This window comes from Nycticebus coucang, chromosome 3 (genome assembly GCF_027406575.1).
Source record: "Nycticebus coucang isolate mNycCou1 chromosome 3, mNycCou1.pri, whole genome shotgun sequence".
Taxonomy (NCBI): Eukaryota; Metazoa; Chordata; class Mammalia; order Primates; family Lorisidae; genus Nycticebus; species Nycticebus coucang.
The window spans coordinates 153,221,915-153,249,050 of NC_069782.1; the positions used below are offsets into that span (position 1 = coordinate 153,221,915).

The window sequence follows — 27,136 nt, forward strand, 5'->3', positions numbered from 1 at the left end:
GCTTTGCAGTTATCATTACTTCTGTGTTGGTAGCTCAGTTGCAGATCTGTGTTCTAATATGTCATTTTTAGAGATCTTCTTCGAGTTTAGAGGGGGAGCTAATGAAATTGTTCTGATTTATGTTATGGTAATTTTTTAATAGATTATGAACTTCAATTTTATATTGATGCCAGACTGAGTATTCTACTGAAACATACTCTTTGATTCCTTTTTTTTTTTTATTTTCGAGACAAGAGTCTCATTTGTTGTTCTCGGTAGAGTGGCCTGGTGTCACAGCTCACAGCAACCTCAACTCTTGGGCTTACGTGATTCTCTTGCCTCAGCCTCCCGAGAAGCAGGGACTACAGGTACCTGCCACAACGCCAGGCTGTTTTTTAGAAATGGGGTCTCGCTCTTGATCGGGCTGGTCTTGAGCTCAAGCAGTCCATCCACCTTGGCCTCCCAAGTGCTGGGATTACAGTTGTGAGCCACCACTTGAGTGTGTACTGGTGGCCCCTCTCTTTTCTTAATATAATACATTATTTTACATTTGTATCAAGATTGAGCCAGAGAAAAGGTCTTGGGTCTTATACAGAGTCTTCAACACTTAAAATTATCCATTTGCCCTTAAAAAAGCCAGCAAAAATGGTTTTACGTAAAATGTTCTATTAAAAGCTTTTAATGGAATCCAAAGTATATACAGACTCCTCGAGCAAATCTTTGGCACTGTATCCATAAAAGGAAAGTAAGCTGCTAGATTGCTGTCACTGCCTTGTATGTCCCTGGTTAACTCTGTATGCTATTCTTACGTGGGATGTGTATGTAACTATGAAAACTGCAGAATCTTTCACTCCATATACATTTTTTTTTTTTTTTTTTTTGGGACAGAGTCTCACTATGTCACCTTCACTAGAGTACGGTGGTGTCACAGCTCACAGCAACCTCAAACTCTTGGGCTCAAGTGATTCTCTTGCCTCAGCTTCCCAAGTAGCTAGGACTACAGGTGCCTGCCACAACACCTGGCTATTTTTAGAGATGGTGTCTCTCTCTTGGCTCAGGCTGGTCTCGAACCAGTGAGCTCAGGCAGTCCACGAGCCTCAACCTCCCTGAGTGCTAGCCTTAGTATGTGGCCTCCATACACATTCTTCATAGTGGATTTACTTCCTACTCAAAGTAGTTTATATTATAAATAACTGATTATTTATTTATTATTATTTTTTTGTACAGACAGAGTCTCACTTTATTGTCCTCAGTAGAGTGCAATGGCATCACAGCTCAAAGCAACCTCCAACTCCTGGGCTTAGGTGATTCTCTTGCCTCAGCCTCCCGAGTAGCTGGGACTACAGGTGCCCACCACAGCACCCGGCTATTTTTTTGTTGCAGTTTGGCCAGGGCCGGGTTTGAACCTGCCACCCTCGGTACATGGGGCTAACACCCTAGCCACTGAGCCACAGGCGCTGCCCATAACTGAGTTACTCCAAGAGTAACTTTGAGTACTCAAAGAAGTATTCAGGTAGTTTTTGTCTTATTTTTCAAGAATTTCAAGATTTCTTCTTGTGATTTTGGAACAATGGATGTAAAATAACATTTTATGTTACGATTTTTAAGTGAATTGAGGGGGGTTTTCAGGAATAATAAGATTCTAATCTGTAGGAAACACATACATATACTTTTCACCCCTTATCTTTGTAGTGTTAACTGAGCTGACCAGTTTAGTCTGGAATTTGAAAGAACTTCCTGACATCTGGAGTAGAAAAAGAAAGCTTCCAGGAATGAGTGTATCTATTAAGGCAAGTGGTGGTGATGGCAGAAATAGAACCTCAGCAGTATTCTGCTTCCCCTTAGTATGTCTAAGACATAATTCATAGCTTTCAGAAATGTTAGATTACACACACTTGTCAAGTAGTAAGGTGCCTTTTTAAGCTGAGAAAGGGAATATGTCAGGTGATCTTGATTATATGATGCTGACATTTGAATATACATCACTGATTTAGAAGAGACTTTCATTTTTAGAAAAGTACTGTATTAAATGAACATACTGAATTATGAAATCCAGATGCATCTTTTAAATCAAATATATAAAAGGATGTGATTCAATTCTAGAATTGTTGCAGTCTGAACTATAAAATAACTTTAATTTAAAAAATTTTGTTTTACTATGCACATGAATAAAAAACCCAAGTACAATCTATGAAGGGTTTATAAAGCAGTGTAGTAGTTTCCTCTGTACCTCCAGTCCTGTGCAGTGACAAACACTTTTTTCCCCATCAGTCTTTTATAATGAGAAATTTCAAAATCTGTATAAAAGTTAGAAGCCTAATAATAGCATTGAACAACACATGCCTTTGACCTAGATTTTCCATTTTGTACTTTGTCACATTTTGTGTCCCTGTCCCTTACTTAGATTCTTTTCTGAACCATTTGAGAGCTACAGACATCATGATACCTCAATATGTATTTACTATGTTTGCCTCTGGATACCTCAATATATATTTACTAAGAACAAGGACAGTTTTCCTTCATAAGCATACAATGTATCCATTAACTCTCCATTCCTCCTCCTCCCATCTCCTGACAACCACCATTCTTCTGCAAACCTCATCCAGGAAATTTAATACTGAAAGTAATATTTGACTTAGAGCCTGTTGCTCAATGGTTAGGGTGCCAGCCACCTACAATGAGGCAGGTGGGTTTGAACCGGCGGGGCCTGCTCTACAACAACAACTGTAACAACAACAAAAAATAGCCAGACGTTGTGGCAGGCACCTATAGTCTTAGCTACTTGGGAGGCTGAGGCAAAAGAATTGCTTAAGCCCAAGAGTTAGAGGTTGCTGTGAGCTGTGATGGCAGGGCAGTCTTACCGAGGGTGACATAATGAGACTCCATCTCAAAAAAAAAAAAGTCTATATTCAGTTTTACCAGTATTTTCAGTAATTACTGTGGCCCCAGCCCTGGATTGTACATCGTGTTTGTTTTCTCATTAGTCTCCTCTTATCTGTGATAGTGCAGATCCATTAATGTTTTTTGTTTTTTTATTTTTTCATGACATCAACATTTTTCTTTCTTTCTTTTTTTTTTACTTTTTTTTTTTTTTTTGGTTTTTGGCCGGGGCTAGGTTTGAACCCACCACCTCCGGCATATGGGACCGGCGCCCTACTCCTTGAGCTACAGGCACCACCCTCTTTCTTTTTTTTTTTTGAGACAGAGTCACCCTCAGTAGAGTGCTGTGGCGTAATAGCTCACAGCAACGTCAAACTCTTGGGCTTAAGTGATCTTCCTGGCTCAACCTCCCAAGTAGCTGGGACTACAAGTGCCTGTCATATCTGCCTGCCTGGCTATTTTTAGAGGTTGGAGTATTGCTCTTGGCTCAGGCTGGTCTCGAACCTGTGAGCTCAGGCAATCCACCAGCCTTGACCTCCCAGAATGCTAGCATTACAAGTGTGAGCTGCTACGCCTGGCCTGACATTAACATTTTCAAAGAGTCTAGTTTTGCAGAATGATCTTAAATTTGGCTTTGTAGGTTTCCTTGTGATTAGAGTCTACTTAAATGTTTATCTTTTTTAGGGAGGGGAGAACACTATATAGGTGATATTATTTGAGGCAGCACCTCAAATACTTCTAAATAATGTCCTTGTATCTTTGTCTTCTTTTTTACAATTTAGTTAAAATATACATATTACTCATATCACATGAGTAAAATATATTTTACTCATTTTTATGTATATATGTTAATGGCATTAAGAGTATTAAGATGCAACTGTTACTAGCATCATCCATCTCGGAACCGTCTTCATTTTGTAGAACTGAAACTCTGTACCCGTTAACTCCCCATTCTTCTACCTTCCATCTCCTGACAACCACCATTCTACTTTCTACAAACCTCATGTAAATGGAATCATATGGTATTTGTCTTTTTTGCAACTTGCATAATGTCTTCAAGGTTAGGCATGTTATGACCTATGTAAGAATTTTTTTTTTCTTTTTAAGACCAAATAATATTCCATTATGTGTGGCTTGTGGGGCTATGAATTTTTGCTGAAGCTGTGAACTTTGTCTTGCAGTGGCAAATTATGGGGTTGTAGGGTCTTTGTTTTTATGCTGCTAGCTGGAGACCTTATCATGGTGGACTAGATTATTTTTTAACATCTTTTCTAATTTGATGGTTTTTTGATTTAATTCAGTATTTTTGTCTAGAATAGTTAAATGCAGTATAATACAGTATAATCAATGCAAACTTAAAAGATAGGTCATGAAGTTTTTCCTTTTATCTTTCCTTCTCTATTATCTTTCCTTCTCTAACATCACCTTTTAAAATGTTCACTTACACTTTAGTTTTCTTACTTATGAAAGAAGGTGGGCTAGATTATTAAGTGTTTCCAGGCCTACTGAGATAGTATAATTCTGAGATTCTAAAATTTGGTTTCAAATTCTGCCACTCAGTTTATGTGGATGCTTGTAGGGTTATGAGCAAGCAAGGATAACTTGGTAATATAGCAAATAAAATTTTTATTTTGAAGTAAGAGATGCTTTTGGACTTGATTTCAGTGGTGAGTGTGGTTTTGACATATACTGTTTTACATATGTATGAGTTCAAAATACATTTTTCGAACCCTAGATATTTAAGAAGCATAATTTCCTCTTAGTCGAATATTTTGGTGGTATTCTAAGTGACCTTTGTAATTTGAACTCATGTTCATCTTTTTCAAGCCATTAACATTTGTCCTCATCTCTGATCACTTGTCCCCAAAATAACTTTGTGACATATCTCTTTAAGTCCTTCCATCATACTTTCAAAGTAATTGTTCCTGCTCAGCAGGATCTTCTTTCTTATGAATGTGTAAGTTCAGGTTTTCTTTTTTTTGTTTTTTATAACTTTGGGGATTTATATTTCTACAGCAGTTGGGTTGCTGACAGTCTGATCAAAGCAGTAAAGGAGTCAAGAGCTCTAATGTATAAACTATATTTGACACAGTTTTTCTGAACTTTTTAGATCATTTGTTTAAAAGGCCTTAATCGGGCGGCGCTTGTGGCTCAGTGAGTAGGGCGCCGGCCCCATATGCCGAGGGTGGCGGGTTCAAACCCAGCCCTGGCCAAACTGCAAAAAAATAGCTGGGCGTTGTGGCGGGCGCCTGTAGTCCCAGCTGCTCCGGAGGCTGAGGCAAGAGAATCGCGTAAGCCCAAGAGTTAGAGGTTGCTGTGAGCTGTGTGACGCCACGGCACTCTACCCGAGGGCGGTACAGTGAGACTCTGTCTCTACAAAAAAAATAAAATAAAATAAAAGGCCTTAATCAGACTATTTGACTTATCTCATTGAATCTTTTATTTTCCTAAAGAGATTGTTTTAATAACGGACAGTGAGATAGATAATTGGATAGAAGCTACTCTTGATGTAGTATAGATTAACTTTAAGAATTTATTTCCAATTTTTCCATTCCTTTTGGTTTTTCAAAATGGTTATTCTGTAGCATTATGTTAGGAATAGAAATGGTAGATCTTAACTTGTTATTGGTTATTATGTGACATGTGTAACTTAGGAGGTAATTTGTTTGATATGCTCAAACTATATCTGAAAATGGTCCTTGTGTTTATGCCTACTTTGAGATACACTTAACAATGTTGGAGTTATTCTATTTAAAAAGCAACTCATACTTGAGTATTTAAAGAATTTGCTGTGAATATCCAAGCCTGGTTCATGATTAAACTTATAGCCAAATGGTAACAATATAAAGAAAAGTATTACTGGCTGGTGTTTCCTTTTAATATGCAAAATTAGTTAAGTTAAATTCTGGGTAGAGGAAAGTTATCTTAAGATAATTGTAGCCAGCCACATCTGAGTCTTTCTACTGACCGTGGTAAAGGATGTTCTGAACATTACCACTTAAAACTAACTTTTCTCTTTAAGGGTTCGTGAAATTGTGCCAGCTGACTCCAGGTCCACCCTGACCCCACAGCATAAACCATGCTGTGATGTCACAGCTACCATAGAACTCCAGGGTAGTGTTGAGCTGGCCCATGTGAGCTCAGGTAAGTCCTGGCTTTTTTTTTACCATTTGGCATTTTTTTCAAAGTTAGTTACCATTACTATTTTATGTTATAAAGGAAAATAAGGCAAAACTTTGAAAACTGTGCCATATATGGGGGAAAAAATAAGTCTGTTTTCTAAACATTTATGAGCCAGCTCCATATTCTAACCCACGGAGTTCCATAGTAGCTGTGAGTTCCCAGTGAGTTACTGACCTGCGCTTTCAAAATATGTTAAACTCTACTCCTGGCCCAGCTTACAAAACAATCTGAGGGTTTTTTTGTTTTGTTTAACTTTGTAGGTAATAGCTTTCATTCACTCTTCGTGTTTTCAAAGTGTATCAGCACTTTCCTTTTCTGTTATTCTGTGTCCCTGTTTAGTTAATTGTGCTTTTTATTTAGTCAGTTTTGAACATATGATGTGCAGGTTTTATAATTTTAATCTTCTAAAAGTGCCTTCAGCTGTTCTCGTATTTGCTTTTGTAGCATAAAGGAGAAAGGGACAGAAAATATAACATGTTAAATTTTCATAAAAAGTATTAAGAGAAAGATGCTTCAATTACTCTTGGAGGCATTGGGAGATGTCAGTAACTTAAAAGCAAGAATATGTTCTCTTTTTATCTTCTCCTGGAACTTCTCAGTTTTATTCCTGGCCTTTGTTCTATACCAGTGGTTCTTAACCTCCCTAATGCCGTGGCCCTTTAATACAGGAACTGCTGTTCTATACAGTAAGATGTTAGCACTTTCATTTATTTGCTGTCTTTTCCTGCCTACCAACTCTTCTACCTTCTTTTTATTTTCCTTATCCTCTGATATTAAAAGCTGTTCAAAATGTAGTGTTATATGAGGAACCCAAAGGCATTTTGTAAGACTTTATTTTTGGTATATACTATGATGCCTCTCCCCCTCCCCTAAGTAGGAAACATGTGGTAGCTAAACTTTAAATTATATGATGGACCAAGTCGTGTTGAATACCATATCTTCAGTGAAAACCTATCTATGAGGAAACTGTCTTAACTGTATCAGTAATTCTCTTAGAACAGTGTGTAATAAAGACATAACAAAAATTTGGACAATTCAGTGACATTCTCATGATTTGAAATAAATTTACAGTACATTTCTCTTTCTCTTTTTTTTTTTTTTATTGTTGGGGATTCATTGAGGGTACAATAAACCAGGTTACACTGATTGCTTTTGTTAGGCAAAGTCCCTCTTGCAATCCTGTCTTGCCCCCAGAAGGTGTGGCACACACCAAGGCCCCACACTCCTCCCTCCTTCCCTCTCTCCTTCCCTCTCTCTGTCTTCCTTTCCCCATCCTCCTCCCTTCTTTCTCTCTCTGCTCTCCCCTTCCCCCACTCCCACCTTGTCCTTAATTGTCATTAATTGTCCTTATATCAAAATTGAGTACATAGGATTCATGATAAATTTACTAATCTTTATAGCTGAAAATTTACCGGTTACTGAAGCTATGAGCTCTTAATTATGGTTAGTGAAAATAATGGAATTATATATTCTCCAAACATTACCAAATAGAGTAATTTTCTTTTAAATATTATTTTGTGCCTTTACAAAATATGTGTTTTCATGCTCTGCAAAGATCACAGAATTTTGTGCAGTCAGAGATTGAGAACAGGGTCTCTTCTTTTGTCCTTAAGTCCTTCATGCTGAGGAATGGGCAATATACCTGTGTCTGCATTTTAATGCAGAGCATGGGAGAGAATGTATTAGGTTAATTAGACATCCTGGTTATGTGCAGCAGCTTCATTGACATAGAATTCATTTACCATGCAAGTCAAGTTCCACTTATATTTTTAAAAAGCACTTAATAAGAGGGCAGGATGGGCGTTAACTTGAACTCATTCTTTCAAAGCACAGTTTGCTAACTTTGTTGTGCTGTTTGTGTCCTCTGCCCCACACCAATTGTGCTAATTAACATCTAATTGCAGAAATCCCTCAGAAACATTGGAGAGGAAATTTTAAGAATTTCTAAGATAAGATTCTTACAGACTTCAGCTGTATGGTTGGTTAGCTAAAAAATAATGACTGATTTGAGTATCTCCCCTTCTCATAACCATAAGAAGGAAATCATTTGGTGTTTAGTCTTGGGAAATAAAAAAAAATATGGGGCAGCGCCTGTGGCTCAAAGGAGTAGGGTGCCGGCCCCATATGCTGGAGGTGGCGGGTTCAAACCCAGCCCCGGCCAGAAACTGAAAAAAAAAAAAAAAAGTATGAATATATACAAACATATATACATGCATCCACATACATATACATACATGGTTACAGGTCTTCCTACTTGTCTTTTCAGGTAAATTGATCAGATTCATAGGGATTGATGTTTGGAAGTGCTTGGAACATTACTTAGTTTATTTATATAAAGTTTTTTGTTTTTTTGGAGACAGAGTCTCACTTTGTCACCCTAGGCAGAGTGCCGTGGTGTCACAACAAACAGCAACTTCAAACTCTTGGGCTCAAGCTATTCTTTTGCCTCAGCCTCCTAAACACCTGGGACTAAAGGTGCCCCCTACAACACCTGGCTGTTTTTAGAGGCAGGGTCTGGCTCTTGCTCAGGCTGGTCTTGAACTCCTGAGCTCAAGCAATCCACCACCCTCGGCCTCCCAGAGTGCTAGGATTACAGGCATGAGCCACCATGCCTGGCCTATAAAGAAATTTTATAAATATATAGTGTTTTTAGATTAAAGCTAAAAACTGTAAAAGGTATAAGTGATGCTGCATGTACCTGGAAATAGTTAATGGCTTTGATAGGACAGAAGGGAAAAGTAGTTGCCTTCATATTTAAATACTATAGAAGCAAAAGGAGATGAGTGGGGATGCTTAATTCTAAATTAAAATAAACTTCATTGTTATTAAAAAAGTTATGGGCTCTATCAGATTATACTTAATTATTCATTAAACAAATTAAATGGGCTGGTAGCTCACACCTGCAATTAATTCTAGCATTGTGGGAGACCAAGGCAAGAGGATTGCTTGAAGGTTAGGAGTTCAAGACCAGCCTGAGCAAGAGGTAGACCCCAGCTCTACTAAAATTAGAAAAATTGGTGTGATGACACATGCCTTGTAGATGTACTCTTGCCTACTTGGAGGCTGAGGCCGGAATATGGCTTGAGACCAGATTGAGATTGCAGTGAGCTATGATGATGCCACTCCCCTCTACTCTGGGCAACAGAGCAAGACTCTGTCTCCCTAAAAAACAGACAAGTTTTGAGTTCTTTGTGTACTCGAACATACTAGAAAGTAGAAAACTCTTCAACCATAGATTTGTTTTTAATTCAAGTAGCACTTACTGGTCTATTCTCAAGGCTTGCCCTTTTGAGAAGGTTTATCCTCTTTGTTTCATGCCAGGGCATTGCTCCTCATAATGATGTTTTGAAGCTCTCTATATGGGGTGGGGGTTTTATAGCTGAACTTGTATATATACATAGTGAGAAATGTATTGACCTACATTGCTGTGAAAATAAAACTTCCTGTAAGAAGACAGGGCATTCTTATTTTAACATACGTTCTTAACATGAAAAAATGTATATGCAGCCGGGCGCGGTGCCTTACGCCTGTTAATTTCAGTACTAGGGGAGGCCGAGGTGGCTTGTGCTCATAAGTTTGAGACCAGCCTGAGCAAGAGCGAGAACCCATCTCTCTAAAAAAATAAATAAATAAATAAAATAAAAACAGCTGGTTGTTGTGGCGGGTGCCTATACTCTTTTTGGAAAGGTAAGGCAAGAAGATTGCTTGAGCCCAAAAGTTTGACATTGCTGGGAGCTATGACACCAGGGCACTCTACTGGGGGCAAGTAAGTGAGACTCTGTCTCAAAAAAAAAAAAAAAAAGTATATTTTGGGGGGAGGGGGTCATTTTTCTGGGAAGATGATTTAGATTTGCAGAAAGGATCTGTACGATTTCAGAGTTTTAAAACTTTTGAAGCTGGCCTTTTATGGATTACAAATGGGATTTAAAAGGGTCATTTTAAATATGAGTTATTTATTTATTTATTTATTTATTTTGGCTGGGTCTGGGTTTCAACCTGCCACCTCTGGCATATGGGGCTGGCGCCCTACCTCTTTGAGCCACAGGCGCCGCCTTATTTATTTATTTTATTTTTAAACAGTTTTACTCTCTCTCTGGATAAAGTGCTGTAGTGTCCTAGCTCACAGCAGCCTCAAACTCTTGGGCTCAAGAGATCCTCTTGCCTCAGCCTCCCGAGTAGCTGGGATTACAGGTGCCTGCCACAGCACCTGGCTGTTTTTAGAGATGGGGGGTCTCACTTTTGCTCAGGCTAGTCTAGAAATCCTGATCTCAAGCAGTCCACCTTCCTCAGCCTCCCTGAGTGCTAGGAATACAGACGTGAGCCAACACACCTGGTCAGGAGTCATTTTTTTATTGTCCTGTGTTTTTCATAATTGCCTAGCATGGTGTTTTTGTATGTCATGAGCATTCAGTAAATGTGGGAATTAAATTGTTATTTTTAAGTCTTGTTATCTTTAATAATGGTGGTAAATTGTTGCATTATACCAATCTGTAACACTTATGTAATTCCTGATTCAAGATGGCAATTAAAAATTTCCTGATATAACTTAGGAAACACTTAAAATTATTTGGTCTTGGGGTCTTTTTTTTTTTTTTAACACTATGTGGTAAATTGAAAGCTAATCTATACTTTTTTTTTTTTGTCAAGGCTGTTTATCATCTATACCATACTGTTTAGTAAATAGAATGACTGTATTCATTTAACATTAATTTGTATTGAGATTAATAAAGTAGCAATGGAAAGTTCGTCATTGATTTAGAAAAGTGACACTTGCTTTATTCCTCTAACCAATTGGTTTGCACTGTTTTATGTATTTCACTTGAAATCTTTTTTTTTAATTTGAAACCTTATGTTCAATTTTTACTTTTTTAATTTTTAATTGGTATAAGAAATGCTTGGTGATGAGAAAATCTGAAATCAAGATATTGTCAACTTACAGTGAAAAGGGTTTCAATCACTCTGAGTTGTTTAAAGCTATGTGGGAGTATGGAAACCTCAGCATTTGTTTTGATTCTGTTTTAAGAATGCAGTGTAAAGGGCACAAGAAGCCCAACACCAACTGGAAGTACATCCCTGTCTCCTCGGTTTCTGCAGAGTCAGGATGAACATAGGACCAGAACAGGGGCTCGATGTCTTCTATGAGGTCTAGTTTCTCTTATTAAGTTACTGATCTTAGAGCCAATTAACATAGCTTTAGTAGTTTCTTAAACTCCACCACAGCATGGAGTTAGCACTGATGGAAAGGTAAGTGCCTAACTAGGTTTTCTCATTCTGAATGAAAATTTTAAAAAGGGAGAAATAAACTAATTTTCCTTATGTTCTTTAGGACATTTAAATGATGCCTCAGGATCCAGGAAACACAGAGAAACACTTAAAGAGTTTGGAGTGATGCTACAGTTCTGTGTTCATTGAAAAAAATAAAAAAATTAAATGCTTTTCTATCTTGATACTTGTTTTAGGGGTTGTAGAAGGTGATTTAGCTGCCATAGAAGCATACAAGTCCTCAGGAGGAGATATTGCGCGTCAGCTCACTGCAGATGAAGTACGCTTGCTGAACCGCCCTTCTGCCTTTGATGTAGGCTATACTCTTGTACACTTGGCTATACGTTTCCAAAGGCAAGATATGCTGGCAATTTTGCTGACAGAGGTGAGTGTGGCATTTTGATTAAATGTTCTTTTATATTAAAGAAATCTGTTCTTTAGTTTTTATTTTTGATGATATTATGATTTTCCAAATAGTTCTTAAATGTTTCAGATACTTTTTTTTTTTTTTTGAGTCAGAGTCTACTCCCTTTGAGTAGAGTTACGTGGCATCATAGCACATAGCCACCTCAAACTCCTGGGGTTAAATGATCCTCTTACCTCAGCCTCCTAAGTAGCTGGGACTGCAGGCACCTGCCATCCTGCCTGGCTATTTTTAGAGATGAGGTCTCGCTCTTTTGCTCTTGCTCAGGCCAGTCTCAAATTAGTGAGCTCAAGTGATCTACCCATCTTAGCCTCCCAGAATGCTAGGATTACATGTGTGATCCACTGTACCTGGCCTTCTTTACCTCCCCCCCCCCCCTTTTTTTTTTGAGACAGAGTCTCACTTCGTTGCCTTTGGTAGAGTGCGTGGTGTTATAGCTCACAGCAACCTCAAACTCTTGGGCTCAAGCACTTCTCTTCTTTTAGCTTCTCGAGTAGCTGGGACGACAGGCGCCAACCATACCGCCTGGCTATTTTTTAGAGATGGGGTCTTACACCTGCTCAGGCTGGTCTCAAACCTGTGAGCTCAGGCAATCCACCCGCTTTTGGCCTCCCAAAGTGCTAGGATTACTTTGAAAAATAACATTAAACTTGAGCTATAACAGTATATAATTCTTAAAGGTATAATACTTTTAAATCTGGTATTTCACAACAATATTGGAATCATTGTGTTTGTTTTTAAAAAACCTAGGATGTATCTGTCATTGTCTTTCCACTAACAAATATTTATTGAGTACCTGTGTGCACAGGCACTGCTGGGAAGGGTTAGAATTGTGAAGACATTGGCTCTTGTTCAGTGAGTCTTCAGAAAATTAGAGAAAGAAACAGGTGATTCTCTGTGGCTTATACCCTTCTTTCTTAGAGCAGGTAACATTTTAGCTAATATCTGAAGGAAATGTGGAAGTTAGCTATGTGAATTGGGTGGGGAAGAGAGAGGAACTTAGGAAAGCATTCATGCAGGGATCAGAAATCTTGGTATTTGTAGTGAATCTAAGGACTTAATACAAATCCTGGTATTTGTAGTAACTCAGCGTGGCTTAGATGGTGATTGTGAACTGAGAGGGGGGAAGTATAAAAGATGAGTAGGGTCTGAATTATGAAGGTTCTTTTGGTTAAGGAATTTGAAGATTCTTCTGAGAGTAATAAAAAGGGGAGATTATTCTGAGGGAATTCCTTCTGTGTCAAGGAAATTGAAAGTTACCCTGAGGGTCCTGAAAGGTGTTAGGAACAGGAGCTAGGGCATGAGAGGGGCAGATTGTGTTTTGGCTGCTGCATGCTGGAGAGGGTGAGCCTGGTTAGGCGGATACTGCAGTGGTGTTGGCAAGCACTCTGCCAAGTAGGGTAGTCACCATGGAAATGAAAAGAAGCAGGCTGGTTTGAGAGAGGTTATGGACATGTTGTCAGTCTGAAGAAGTAGATCAGTTGGCTACGGAGAGAGCTGGATCCAAGTGGATTCTGAGGTTTCTGGCTTAGATAATTAGGTAGATGGTATGAATGATAGAGGTTGCAAATCAGTTATTCAGTATGCAGGTATATTATCCAGGTATTTTTTCTTTTTGGTAAGATTTCAGTGAATCCATGTTCCAGTTGAGTGTATGAGAGGCTGAAGGCCTTGTTGCAAACAAAGGACAGGTTTACTGAGAATAAGGGAGAAGGGCACTTTTCAGATAGAGAGCTCAGAGTTCTAGAACATGGGAGAGAACAGTTAGAAATAATTTCTAGCTATCTAAGATCTGGCTGTGTTTGTGTTGTGGTGCCCAGTTGTCCTGTGTATCGGAGGGTCTGTCATTGTGGGGTTGTGGTCATTGCTGTGGCAAGCGAAAGGATACAGAAGACTGCTGTGAACTAGGGTTAAAGTCTTTTGGGCGTTCCTAGGTTCCAGGCTGGTTGAGGATTCTGCCACAGATTCTGGAGGGGTTATCGTAAGTTTCAGAACTCCTCAGAGTAATCTCAGTATTAACAGTGGGATTATAGAGCATCACTATATGTATTGCCATATCACAAATCGCCTAAAAATTTATCAGAGTAAGACAACAAATATTTACTTCACACAATTTGTGATGGTCAGGAATCCAGGAGCTGCTTAGATGAATGGTTTTGGTTCAGGGTGTCGTCACACAGTTGCAGTCAAGCTGGCCAGGGCTATCGTCATCAAAGGGCTGGAATGGGACTACAGGATCTGTTCCCAAGCTCACTCTTATAGTTGTTGGCAGGAGCTTCAATTACAGAGCTGCTCATGATGGGGTCGCTGGTTTCACCCAGAGCAAATGATCCAAGAGAGGAAGAGTGTGTGAGAGTGATCCAAATGGAACATGCAGTGTCGTGTATAAAAACATACATAGGAAGTGATGTACTGTTACTTTCATTGTATTCTGTGGGACATGTGGACTGACCCTGGAACAGTGTGGGGGAGATGGAGAGGGATTGTTCTACTAAAGAGGAAAATTGGTAATGGATTTAGTCTCAGTGTTTTTTTCTGAAAAGTTGTACTGATAAGTACTTTCCACTGGTAAGAAAATAATACCAAAGACAAAATTTTAAGATGAGGACAAAAACACATAGAGTCATTTGGAAGCTTTACTTATTTATTTTAAATACTGTTGTTTTCTGTTTCCACTTAACGCTAAATGAGATGCAGAGGAAAATTTCTTTTTTATTTAAGGTGTCTCAACAAGCAGCAAAGTGTATTCCAGCAATGGTGTGTCCTGAACTGACAGAACAAATCCGGAGGGAAATAGCTGCATCTCTTCATCAGAGAAAGGGGGATTTTGCTTGCTATTTTCTAACTGACCTTGTAACATTTACCTTGCCAGCAGGTAATCACAAAATTTAATGTGAAAAGAATTTTTATTTTATTATAGTTACATTTTTATGTGTGAGTGAAAAATGTGTTTTTGTTAGGAAGCACATAACTTAGCTACTATATATGCGTCTTAAATTCCTTGACCGTCCCTATTTAGCCTGGAAGTGACCAGTATAAGGGCTACAAGTAAGTGAATCCTTTAGTTATCTGAGAGGAATACAGCAGCTGATAGTATAACTGACTTCTTTTTCTTTTTTTTTTTGTTTTGTTTTGTTTTTATTCGAGATGGAGTCTTGCTCTGTTGTCCAGGCTGGAGGGCAATGACCTCATCATAGATCACTGCAGCCTTGAATTCCTGGGCTCAAGGGATCCTCTTATCTCAGCTTCTAGAGGAGCTGGGATGACATGCATTTCGCTACCATGCCTGGCTAGTTTTTCTATTTTTTTTGTAGGGGCAGGGGGTCTTGAATAGGTTGGTCTTGAACTCCTGATCTTAAGCAATCCTTTTGCCTTGGCCTCTCAAAGTGCTAAGATCACAGGGGTGAGCCACCGTGTCTGGCCAGCAACTGATTTTTTTTTGTGGGTCTCAGATATTTAAAAAAAATCGGTTTTACCCATTTATTTTTCTCTTTGGTGTAATTTGGAATATCCTTTTTAAAAATCTCCTTTAAAAAGTTTCTTTATTTTCCATTCTTTTCAAATTGGGTAGTGATTGGTTACCTGGTATTAAAAGACACGATAGAAAATAGGCTTTCGATGGGTGCAGTTAGGTTATTTGAATGAAAGATACTGGCATTATCTTGAATGTCTCATTACTTTTTTACTCATTATATTTATTTCTATGATATTTATGAAGAAACTTTTCATTTTTTGATTCAATGACAGTTGAAAATATCTTCTGAAATGGTCTTTGTTAGTTGGCACTGGTAAACACACCAAAAGTTTCTAAAATAAAGCTTCCATCTAAGTTATGAGTATTCTGAACTTTTATATTCAGACATAAACAGGTGTTTACAAATAGTAGGTAATAATAACCAAACTTTCTGCATATATTTTAGCTTAACCTAAGTGATTAGGTTTTTATTTTGAATTGAAAATGGTTTCTTTTTAAAAATTATTTTTAAGGGTAGATGCTTCTTACTCTAAGAACCCATTTAAGTAACTTGAATAGAATACAGAACATTTGAGGACTATAGCAAAAAGACTATGTGGAAGATTCGTTAACTTTTATAAGGAGATTCTGAAGTCTGAAAATAGCAGGTCTGAGCAGAGGTTGCCAAGTGTGAGAAGAGAACAAATCAAAATTTGTCTGTGGTTATTCGTTCAAATGTTTCTTATTAAATAAATGTTGTATAGTGAAGTACAGAAGGAAATGTTTTACATCACACACATTATACATGCACAAAGCTCTCTGACAACCGTCAATGGAAAGGGAGTTATTTTAGAGTAAGTTACTATTAGATGTTGGTATTAAATTTTTTAAGTTATGAAACGAAAGATCTTTTAAGTTTGCCTTTTCTCTTTGTAGATATTGAAGACTTGCCTCCAACAGTCCAAGAAAAATTATTTGATGAGGTGCTTGATAGAGATGTTCAAAAAGGTAAGCATGGAATTGATGAGTGTAATTTACCTTTTCATCTGATCGAGTAACTTTTGCTTTATTTCGTCAGATAAGGAGTAGTTTGGTGTATGGCACCTTTATTTAAAGATGTAAAGCCCTTAAGAGCAGTGTCATGTTGTACTGTTAAAAATACTTACAGATAGAGCTACCAGAGAAAGAAAGGTACAAATTTTTAAAACTTCGGTTTTCTACTTCATATTCCAGAATGCGTATGTTTCTATGTTAAACATTTTTAGAAAATAAAGTTATAAAGAATTAAAAGTTGGCCCAGCACCTGTAGCTTAGTGGCTAGGACTCCAGCCACATACACTGGAGCTGGTGGGTTCGAATCCAGCCCGGGCCTGCCAAACAATAATGACAACTACAACAACAACAACAACAAAATAATAATAGCTGGGTGTTGTGGTGGGCACCTGTAGTCCCAGCTACTTGGGAAGCTGAGGCAAGAGAATCGCTTAAGCCCTAGATTTTGAGGTTGCTGTGAGCTGTGACATGCCCACCCAGAGTGATAGTTTAAGACTCTGCCTCCAAAAAAAAAAATTTAAAAGTTAAGTAAATTATTCTAGAGCTACAAGGTTTTTCAACTACTCACAAAATTTTTATTTCAGTTGATCAAATTTAGGCATTTACTGGTAAATTACATATAAACCTTCTTACATTTAGAAGAAAATAGATTGTTCTTCCTATAGAGTATTCCTTAATTACATGAGCATGAAAATGAACATATTACTTGAATTCTTCATACAGAATTAGAAGAAGAATCTCCAATTATTAATTGGTCCCTGGAATTGGCTACACGATTGGACAGTCGACTATATGCCCTTTGGAACCGGACTGCAGGAGACTGCTTACTTGATTCTGTACTACAAGCTACCTGGGGAATTTATGACAAGGACTCTGTGCTTCGGAAAGCCCTGCATGACAGCCTTCACGACTGTTCACATTGGTGAGCTGGCATCCTTTTCTTCTTTTAGTCCAGGAGTACACTTAGCGAATCATTTCCTTGGGTGATACTTTTCATTTTAGTTACATTTTCTATGGAAACTAGACAAAACATGTTTTTGGTTTTGTGGACATTAAGACCTTTTGACAATGGTTTTTGTACCTTTTTTGTAAGTTTCATATTTTTGTTCAACTAAGATTATGTTGACATTATATTATATTTTTTTCTTCCTGATGGAGGGAGTCTTAAGATCACATTTTTTTTTTTCTAAATTTCAGAAGGTCTTGGGTTTATTACCTAAAGAACTCAAGAACAGCAACAACAAAAAAGAACTTGAATTATTACGTAATTCTATTACGTTCTTTAAGATCACATTTTTTTTTGTTTTGCAAATTTTCAAATCCACAGAAAAGTTAGAAAAATGAGCACAACAAATCCCAGTATTTCTTTCAGCCTACCAATTGTTAATGTTTTACCACATCTCTCTCTACAAACATAAACACTCCCCTGTGCCAACTAGTTTTAGACATCATGGTGCTTTGCCCTTCAGTAAATCAACATACATCTTTCCAGAACAGCAGTGTTCTCCTACCCAGCAATATCTCCGTTACTACACCTAAGAAAACAAATACTGATTCAGTTTCCCAACGTACAGTTCACATTCTCATTTCCCCAATTGTCTCAAAATGTTTTTTTCACATATATTTTTTACCCAGCATCCAATCAAGTCTTGATTGTTTTCAACTGCAAATTCACCCATTGAAGTATCAGTCATTGGAAATAGTGACTGTGTTTGTGAATTAATGGTTTAATCTTCATGTTCATTTGACTTTTTGGGTATTTTCTAGGTTATTCACATTGTCTCTTTTAGTTTTATAAATTATGCAATTGAGGCTCAAAGAGGCTCAGTTAAACTGCCTATTGTTGACATTAGTAGTGTCACTTAAAATTACATACTATTTTTCTTATGTCAGTATCAAAATGTACTTTTTCTCCTTTATTTAGTTGAACATTTACAAATACTATTAAAGGCTTAACGCTAGATAACTTTATTATCCCAGTATCTTTACGTCATTTGAGGTTTTTTTTTTGGTTGTTGTTTGGTTTTGAGACTCAGTCTCACTCTGTGCCTAGGCTAGAGTACTGTGGCATCAGACTAGCTCCCAGCAATCTCAAACTCAGGTTCAAATGATCCTCCTGCCTCAGGCTCCCAAGTAGCTGAGACCAAAGGCCCCTGCCACAACCCCCAGCTAGTTTTTCTATTTTTAGTAGAGATGGGGGTCTCCCTTTGCTCAGGCTGGTATCGAACTCCTGAGGTCAAGAGATCCTCCTGCTTGGGCCTCTCATAATGCTAGGATTACAGGCACGAGACACTGCACTTGGCCTTTATGTCATTTTTGAGTACTTATTGTGAATTTTGTTGTCAGTATTTAGGGATTACAAGAAGAATATAAACTTTAGGGATTTTGTTTTGTTGTATTGTAGATCCCATAGCTAGACTAGCCTGACATATATAGTAAGTGCTCAGTAAATACTTATTGAATGAAAGTGCTCTCTAGACTTTAGAAATGAGAACAGTGTAATTACTTTCATAAGAGCTAATTGTAGATCAAAGTAGAATACATAGTAAAATACAGTAAAAATCTGTGGTCTCCTGAAAGAAATAAAATAGCTCCCTGGCTGACAAGCCTGGAAGGTAATCTGATTGGATATATAATATACACAAAGAAAGAATATGTCGCTCAGGTGAATGGTTTTAGTCATTTAATCTTTGTCCAGGAGAGAGGGCTTTGTGCCTTTTATTGGACATGGTTGCTGTGCATTGCTCTGGTAGAGTGGGCAAGACCATTTCTGTTATAAGATGGGTTCCTCAGGTTAGGTGAGCCTGAAGCCATCAAGTGTTTTCTAAGCCCTTTTGATCAGATTGCGTGCTCACCAAGTGATGTTTTGCAGATCATTTATTTGGCCTGATCATTGTGGCCGTTTGGCAGATGATTATGGTGGGCCCACCTGTGTTGAGAGTGGTTTGGTTCCTGTGATAATGGTTTGTTGGCATTGTGGTTTCATAGGTCAGCCTTCTAAGTTTGGTTAATGTGATTCTGCCCTATAAGATGGATCTGTTTTCCGGTATTGGTGAAATCTAGCTGCTTAGCCTAAAAGCTGGATTTGGACAATGGTAAATCTATCACCTTGTAAGGTCCCTTTAAAAAAGGAGCCCTAGTAGTCATTCCTCTAGCAGTAATAGCCTGACCTTGTTGAAAGGCCAAAAATATATTGTAAATTTCAGCAAGTGATGTCTTTTTTTCCTAATTGTGAGCTCCCCTCCCTTCTTAAAGGACATTTGAGGCTAGTAATAATTGCTTGTATCAGGACTGGAATTCTGAGATGGTTCTGAATCATTTGAGATCCCAGAAGTCTAGCACAGAGGCAGGGAGACAGTCTGAGGCAGCCATTGGGCTAAGCAGGGGGAGTGAGGAGGAGGGAGGTGAGACGTCATCTCAGCAGAGCTTTCAACAGGTACTCCTGAGGATGTTTTAGGAATGAGGACCTAGAGCTGGCATATGGATAGGTGTGCCCCCAAAGGTGTGCCTTGGCATCATCTCCTCCAAACCTTGCCCTTGGGTATCTTTGCCTGGTGTTATACAGTTCAGGCATAGGAAGCTGTAGATTGCAGTGATTACACAGAGTATTGTGGGGTTGAGGATGGAGGTTGTCTAATGGGGAGGGAGGAAGTGTTGTTGCCATAGATCCAGAAGTTCGGTTGACATGGGTCAAGTATATCAGCCTGAATGGATAACCTTTCAGTTCCTGTGTTGTCATGGGTTTGTTTACATAGGTTTTTGTGACTATTAAAGGGTAGAATGAGAAGGGGTGAGCAACCTTAGGACCAACCCTAAAGGGTTCCGTCCTAGGCTGGGAGAGGGGACAGTACACTATTTGTATAGTCTCCCTTTTAAGCCACTCTTTGCTGAGCTGCCCTTTGTGTATAATCGGAATCAGCTGAGAAGAGATGTTTTCTTAAGTCATTGAAATTACCTAGTAGAAACTCAGAAAGCACTTTTTTTTTTTTGTAAACACAAACCTCTCCCCTTCTCCCTTCAAGGCAGGCTTTTAAAAATGTGTTTTAACTGTGCTGTTGTACTGGATACTCATGATTTGTGCTAACTCAAGTTCTGACGTCTTGAATATATTGTGCTTGCCTTCCATCCACATGTCAAATCCATTTTCTTAGAGGGACAGGTGGGAGCGATTAATGCAAATGGGGAAAAATCAATACCAGTCTTTAGAATTTTTGTTATTATTTGGTGGAATTATCTGTAGCTTTGAATTGTTAAAATTTTCAGTGACACCTGCTGCAAATGCTGTTTGGGTAAAACATAATTGAACCATGCCCTCAAATACATGTAGTTAATTTCTGTGCTATCACCTGGGTACGGACAATTATAATAAAAATATTTAAAGGTAAGCTTAAAACATCTCAAATAGTAAGCCTGAATTTTAATTCTTTTTTTTTGTTATTGGCCGGGGCTGGGTTTGAACCCGCCACCTCTGGCATATGGGACCGGCGCCGTACTCCTTGAGCCACAGGTGCCGCCCACATTTTAATTCTTTTTTACAAAAAGCCATATTTATTATATACAGAATAATTTGCACAACAAAATGGAGTTGTGTTAAGCGTATGATTCAGTGATTACTATTAAATTTACAGAATTGTTTAGCCATCACTGCAACAGAATTATAGAACATATTTATCACCCCCCAAAAGAAACCTTATCTTTTTTTAGTCCCTCCCACTTCCCATCCCCAGACAACTAATCTTTCGGTATCTATACATTTGCCTTTTCTGGACATATTACATAAATGGTATCATAAAATATGTAGTCTTTTGTGACTGGCTTCTTTGACTTAGCATAAAGTTTTAAAGATTCGCCTGTACTGTGCATGTATCAGTACTTTGCTCCTTTTTATTATTGTTTAATATTCCATTATATAGCTGCATGCCATATTTTGTTGATGTACTTACTCCATTGGTAGATATTGGGTTGTTTCTACTTTTTTGCTGTTACAAACCTAGATAATGCAGCTGTGATCATTCATGTACAAGTCTCTGTGGGATAGTATGTTTTAGTTTCTCTTTTGCAGATCAAGGAGTAAAAATGAGTCATTAAAGTAAATCTGTGCTTAACATTTTAAGAACTAACTGTGTTATACAGTGTCTGTAGCATTTTATATTTCTGTCAGCAATGTGTGAAGATCCCAGTTTTGTCACATTTTCATCAACACTTAGTTTATCTTTTTGGTGATAACCATTCTCATGCATGTAGTGTCTCATTGTGGTTTTGATTACGTTTCCCTAATAACTGATGATATTGAGCATCTTTTCAAGCACTTATTGGTCATTTATGTATCTTATTGGGTGTAATATCTTCCCACATTTTTTGCTCTATTTTAAAGGGATTGTCTTGTTACTGAGTTGCAGGTATTCTTTATGTATGAAGTCCCTTATGGATAATGATTTGCATATATTTTCCTCCATTCTGTGGCTTTTTACTTTTTTAACAGTGTCTGATGACTTCTAAGTCTTTAATTTGATGGAGTCCAGTTAACCAATACTTTACTTGTAGTTTTGCTATTGTATCTGAAGAAATCTTTGTCTAGCCCAAGGTCACATAGGTTTGTATCTAAGAATTTCATAGTTTTAACTTTTACATCTATGATCCATGTTGAGTGACTTTTCATTTAAGGTGTGAAGTGTAAAGTTTTAAATTCATCTTTTTGCATGTGGATATCCAGTTGTCCCAGTACTGTTTATTTGAAAAGATAGTTTTTTCCCCCATTCTGTTGCCTGTGCAATTTTGTCGAAAATAAGTTGACCATTAGAAAAGTTGATTTATGGGCTCTCAGTATTTTTCCGTTGACATATATTTTTATCCTTATGTCAATATCAGACCATCTGGATGTTTGTAGCTTTGTAATAAGTTTTGAAATCAGCAGTGTAAATCCTCCAACTTTGTATTTCTTTTTCAAGATTGTTTGGCTATTGTGGGTCCTTTGAATTTCCATATAAGTTTTAGGATGCAGCTTATCAGTTTTTGTAAAAATGATAGCTGGGATTTTGATTGGGATTGCATTGAATCTGTAGATAATTCGGTGAGGGAAGAAATATTCTCAAGTTGACAATACTGAGTCTTCCAGTCTATGAACATGGAATTGATTTTTGAATGTTAAGCCAAACTTGTATTCCTATATCATTTCATTATATGTTGCTTAATTTGGTTTGCTTGTTAATGAGCCAGCTATTTTCAGAGTGTAGGTCTCAATGTGGTAGGGATGACTATTTGAACATGTTTATGTTGAAAGTATATTTTACTGAACTCCCTTGTTCAGTAATCTTGAAGAGTTTTAAGGGAAGTCACATTTTTGGCTGACTTAGCTCACTGTCTCATTCAGAAAGTGATTTTAGGCACTAACCAACAAATTCCTAATTGCATAAATTTTTCTGTGTTAACAATGTGTTTGGTAATATTTCTTCTTGAACTTTTTAAAGCACTATATTTCATCATTGGTGCTAAGATATATTTGTGTATATTTTAGCTATTGAAAAGAACATCTGTATTTTAAAAACACTTAGAATTGTGATTTAAAAAACAAACAAAAAAAACCTTGGTTACCTGAAACATGAAAAGAAATTTTTTTTGCAGTTTTTTTGGGCCAGGGCCAGGTTTGAACCTGCCATCTCCCATATATGGGGCTGGCACCCTACTCCTTGAGCCACAGGCACTGCCCAATGTTTTGCTTTTTTTTTTGAAAAATGTTTTTTAATCAACTAAGACTTTAAACCTCTGGAACATTAAGTTCTAGTCCTTTTAAAAATATAAAATACATTAATTTACTTTCTAATGGAGTACTCCATTAAATTATAAGAAAGATATTTATGACATCAAACATTTACCTTTTCTATGCTGGAGCTTTCAACAACAGTAACAGATTATTTTCTTGCCTTTTATTTCTTTTACCTAGAATTCCAATGCCTAAAAAAGAAAGGGAATTTTATGAAAATGTTTGTCTTCACTTCAGAGGTCTTGGCTGGCTTGTTTTATTAAGATAGTAATATTATTTATTACTAGTATTTATTAAGATAGTAAACTACAATTTTGAGCATAATTCTGAAGTTATTTAATTTTACATTTGATGTAAAGAAAAATAGATTTTATTTTTAGCAATTCAGTTTAAAGGAATATTTAAATATAAGGAATTGTTTTTGTAGTTGCAATGATTTTTTTTTTGTTTGTTTTGGTTTCCGGGTTATCAGATGATTGTCAGAAGTAATTTTTTTTTTTTTTTTGAGACAGAGCCTCAAGCTGTCACCCTGGGTAGAGTGCTGTGGCATCACAGCTCACAGCAACCTCCAACTCTTGGGCTTAAGTGATTCTCTTGCCTCAGCCTCCCAAGTAGCTGGGACTATAGGTGCCCACCACTTTTTGTTGCAGCTGTCATTGTTGTTTGGTGGGCCCCGGCTGGATTCGAACCCGCCAGCTCAGGTGTATGTGGCTGGCGCCTTAGCTGCTTGAGCCACAGGCGCCATGCCTGTCAGAAATAATTTTATGTATGGAAAGAAGTCTCAGGGAAGTGATCTCAATATTCTTACGAACACATGCAGGTATTTCTCATCTATTATTTATTCAGTGATCAAGTAGTGATGGAGAAACAGTGCCTTTCTCTGTGTCCAACATCTCAGATGACTGTTCTCAACGTTATTTTGTTTGTAAATCAATAGTAGACATTGGAAATCACTAGTGTTTGAAGTTTGATGACAGTTTTGTGGGTAGTGAATCAGATTCTGGCTAGAGACGTTAAAAGGCTCTGATAGCAGAATAGGAGGCATTTTTAATTTGGAAAACATTTTGTAAACCAGGTCAAATTAATAAAATTATTCATCTGTTTTACATAAGCTATTTAAAGACTACATCAAATAAATGATTAGGACATTAAATGTACTCTCTGTAGGCTAATTCTTTTGTTTTTAGGTTTTACACACGCTGGAAAGATTGGGAATCCTGGTATTCTCAGAGCTTTGGTTTACATTTTTCCTTGAGAGAGGAGCAGTGGCAAGAAGACTGGGCATTTATACTCTCGCTTGCTAGTCAGGTAAGAATGCTTCAAACCTTGTTCCTTCTGTGAGAAGCCGCAAATTCCTTGATATTTAGGTGAGCAAACCATATTGGAAACAATCTAGAACAAAGAGACTGACTTGCTCTCAGGTTCTTGTCATGACTGCTATTCATCAGATACCGTATGTGACCACAGCATGTCTTCACTGCAGACGAGGGAGAGTACTGTTATTTATTATATCAAGTGATAAAACCTGTCATAGTGAAAGTTGTCTCGTGATGATTGCTCTACATTCCTCCTATGTGTAGGACGTTGGATGCCTAGTTTGCCTGCCTGTTACAGGCTGGCTCCTAATCTGTGTCTGAGGTAGAAACTTACATAGTAACTGCTGAACTAGTTAGTAGTTGCTACTGCTGAGCTGTCAGGCCCTAAGGAGCAAATGATCAGTCTTCATGTTCTCCAGTGGTGAGACTGTGTACACGATGTAGACAGGGGAAAAGTGCAGTCTAGCGTACTCTAAGGTAATTACCATTGATAGGAATGATTTCTAGTATTTGCCAGCATGATTTATAATGAAGCCTTCCCATAACAGAACTGTGTAGGACCAGTTTAACATTGTGAGGACATTCAGCATATAAACTGGTAGGTTGACCACCCAAGGGACGGTAACTGTATAGCAAGCATATGGAGGTGGCCAACGTAAGAATTAAACCTACTGTACTGAGACATGTACATGCAGTGTGTGTCTCATCCATGAAAATTAGATCAAATTAAGGAGGTGGAGGTCAGCTGTGGAGGTTCCACTTTATATGCACAACAGACATCTCTTTTTCTTTCTAGAAAGCACCATAATTCCTTTGAACTTTGGAAAGGAAATGTCTTTTGTCTTGAGGCCATTTGGGTAGGGTTCACAATAGCTGATTTACATCTGAGACAGGTACATTGTGGCTGTGTGTTATTAGAATCATTGTAGTTGGAAGATAGACTTATTTAGTATTAGCATGCAGGAGTTAGGTGATCTGTTTGTATGAAATAAAAACAAGGCTCATCTTTTCATTTCAGGAGGACTTTGCTGTAGGTATTACTTTCACAGATAATCAGCATATCATAATAAAAATCCCTTGCTATCTGAATCTCTCGTTCCTCAGAGTTAATGCTGAGGTTGGATAGTGATCTGGCTTGAGTGTTTGGATAGTGAATGATACCTGTACATAGACTTTGTAGAGCAATCAAATGATTCTATAACTTGACATGATTAGTTTTTAGAAGTGGATTGAGATAGTATGCTGAAGGTAGTACTGTTTTTTACACATTAGTTTTCCAGGAGGGCTAATAAACATTTAAAAGTGAAATTGCTTTTTTATTGTTCTTCTACACAGCCTGGAGCAAGTTTGGAACAGACACACATTTTTGTACTTGCACATATTCTTAGACGACCAATTATAGTTTATGGAGTAAAATACTATAAGAGTTTCCGGGGAGAAACTTTAGGATATACTCGATTTCAAGGTAAGCTATTATTCAAGAGCATTTTAGAAGTCTCTTATTAAGTAAAACTATTAACAGGAGCGTAAGATCAGAGACTGGGTCTTAGAAGTCGGGAAGCAGATAGGGGGATGTGGAAAGGAGGCAGTGGGCTGTTTTGACCTGGGACAATAAAGATTTTCTTCCCTCTTTTTGCAGGTGTTTATTTGCCTTTGTTGTGGGAACAGAGTTTTTGTTGGAAAAGTCCAATTGCTCTGGGTTATACAAGGGGCCACTTCTCTGCTTTGGTTGCTATGGAAAATGATGGCTATGGCAACCGAGGTGCTGGTGCTAACCTGAACACCGACGATGATGTCACCATCACGTTTTTGCCTCTGGTTGACAGTGAGAGGAAGTTACTCCATGTGCACTTTCTTTCTGCCCAGGAGGTAAGTGGTATATGTCTCCAGTTAACCGTTTATAGTGGTAACTATCAAATTCCTGAATGTGGTTGTAGTAATTGCTACTTTGTGTAAGTAACAGCCATATTTTGAAATTTACCTTTCCAAAATTGCTGGGTGGAGACACAGCAAACAGCTAAATCTAAAGTCCCTGCCCTCAGGTGATGATGGGTACCTAAGGAGAAAAAGTAAAGGTGGAAGTTTATGATTTAAATAGGATGTAGGGAAAGGGGTCACTGAGGAGGTGAAGTGAGTCTTGCAGAGTGGGGGAGGGGAAAGAGTTTCTGGTCAGTGTAACATAGGAGAGAGGGTCGTGGAAGGGGATCAGGTTGAGTTAGTAAGGGTAGTCACTCCGGGTAGCTAGGAGTGAAGACTGACACTGGGCTGAGTGGTGGCAGGAGCAAGAAGAGCGAGTGAAACCATTGCAGATAGAGGGAATGAGAGGGGAGACCAGGTGGTGAGAATGTACCAAAGAACACTCTTCAGGAAGGCAAAAATTCTTATAAAATTATTGGTCTTTTATTTAATATACTAATAGTTATCACAAAACATTTATAATCACAACATTTAGAGGAAAAAAATTCGGAGACCGTAACTTGTATAACTTTAATCTGTATATAATCTACCCAGTAAACTTACCTTGTCATGTGGTTGAAACTGTGACTTTCTTTTTATGGCATTTTCTTTGCCAAGAGCAGTTTATTAGAACATTTGCTTTTTGCTATTTTATCAAACTACCTCCTAGGGCAGTGCGACCCTTTAATACAGTTCCTGTGGGTCGTGACCTACGGGTTGAGAACCACTGTGTTCTTCCCTTGAGTCTTTTCTGATAATTTTCCCATTGATTTTTTTTTTTAACTTAGAGCAAACTGGGGAGGTTGAAACCTTGTTAGACAGCTTGTTGCTTTGGCTTTTTCTTTAGTTACTATACCAGCTGTGGGTTT

General features: G+C 37.9%; 1 protein-coding gene across 3 annotated transcripts in view; it reads left to right on the forward strand.

The window, feature by feature from the left end:
- The window catches only part of ZRANB1 (zinc finger RANBP2-type containing 1), a 56,279-nt gene that overhangs the window by 27,253 nt on the left and 1,890 nt on the right, over positions 1-27,136 (forward strand). For 2 of the 3 annotated variants that reach the window (XM_053584179.1, XM_053584180.1), the window contains 7 exons: positions 11,502-11,689; positions 14,450-14,603; positions 16,119-16,190; positions 16,959-17,157; positions 24,183-24,303; positions 25,647-25,776; positions 25,951-26,180. In XM_053584179.1, the coding sequence (XP_053440154.1) occupies positions 11,502-11,689; positions 14,450-14,603; positions 16,119-16,190; positions 16,959-17,157; positions 24,183-24,303; positions 25,647-25,776; positions 25,951-26,180 (1,094 nt within the window). Of the gene's footprint in view, positions 1-5,881; positions 6,004-11,501; positions 11,690-14,449; positions 14,604-16,118; positions 16,191-16,958; positions 17,158-24,182; positions 24,304-25,646; positions 25,777-25,950; positions 26,181-27,136 lie in introns of all 3 variants that reach the window. The other variant, XM_053584181.1, reaches the window with a different exon arrangement.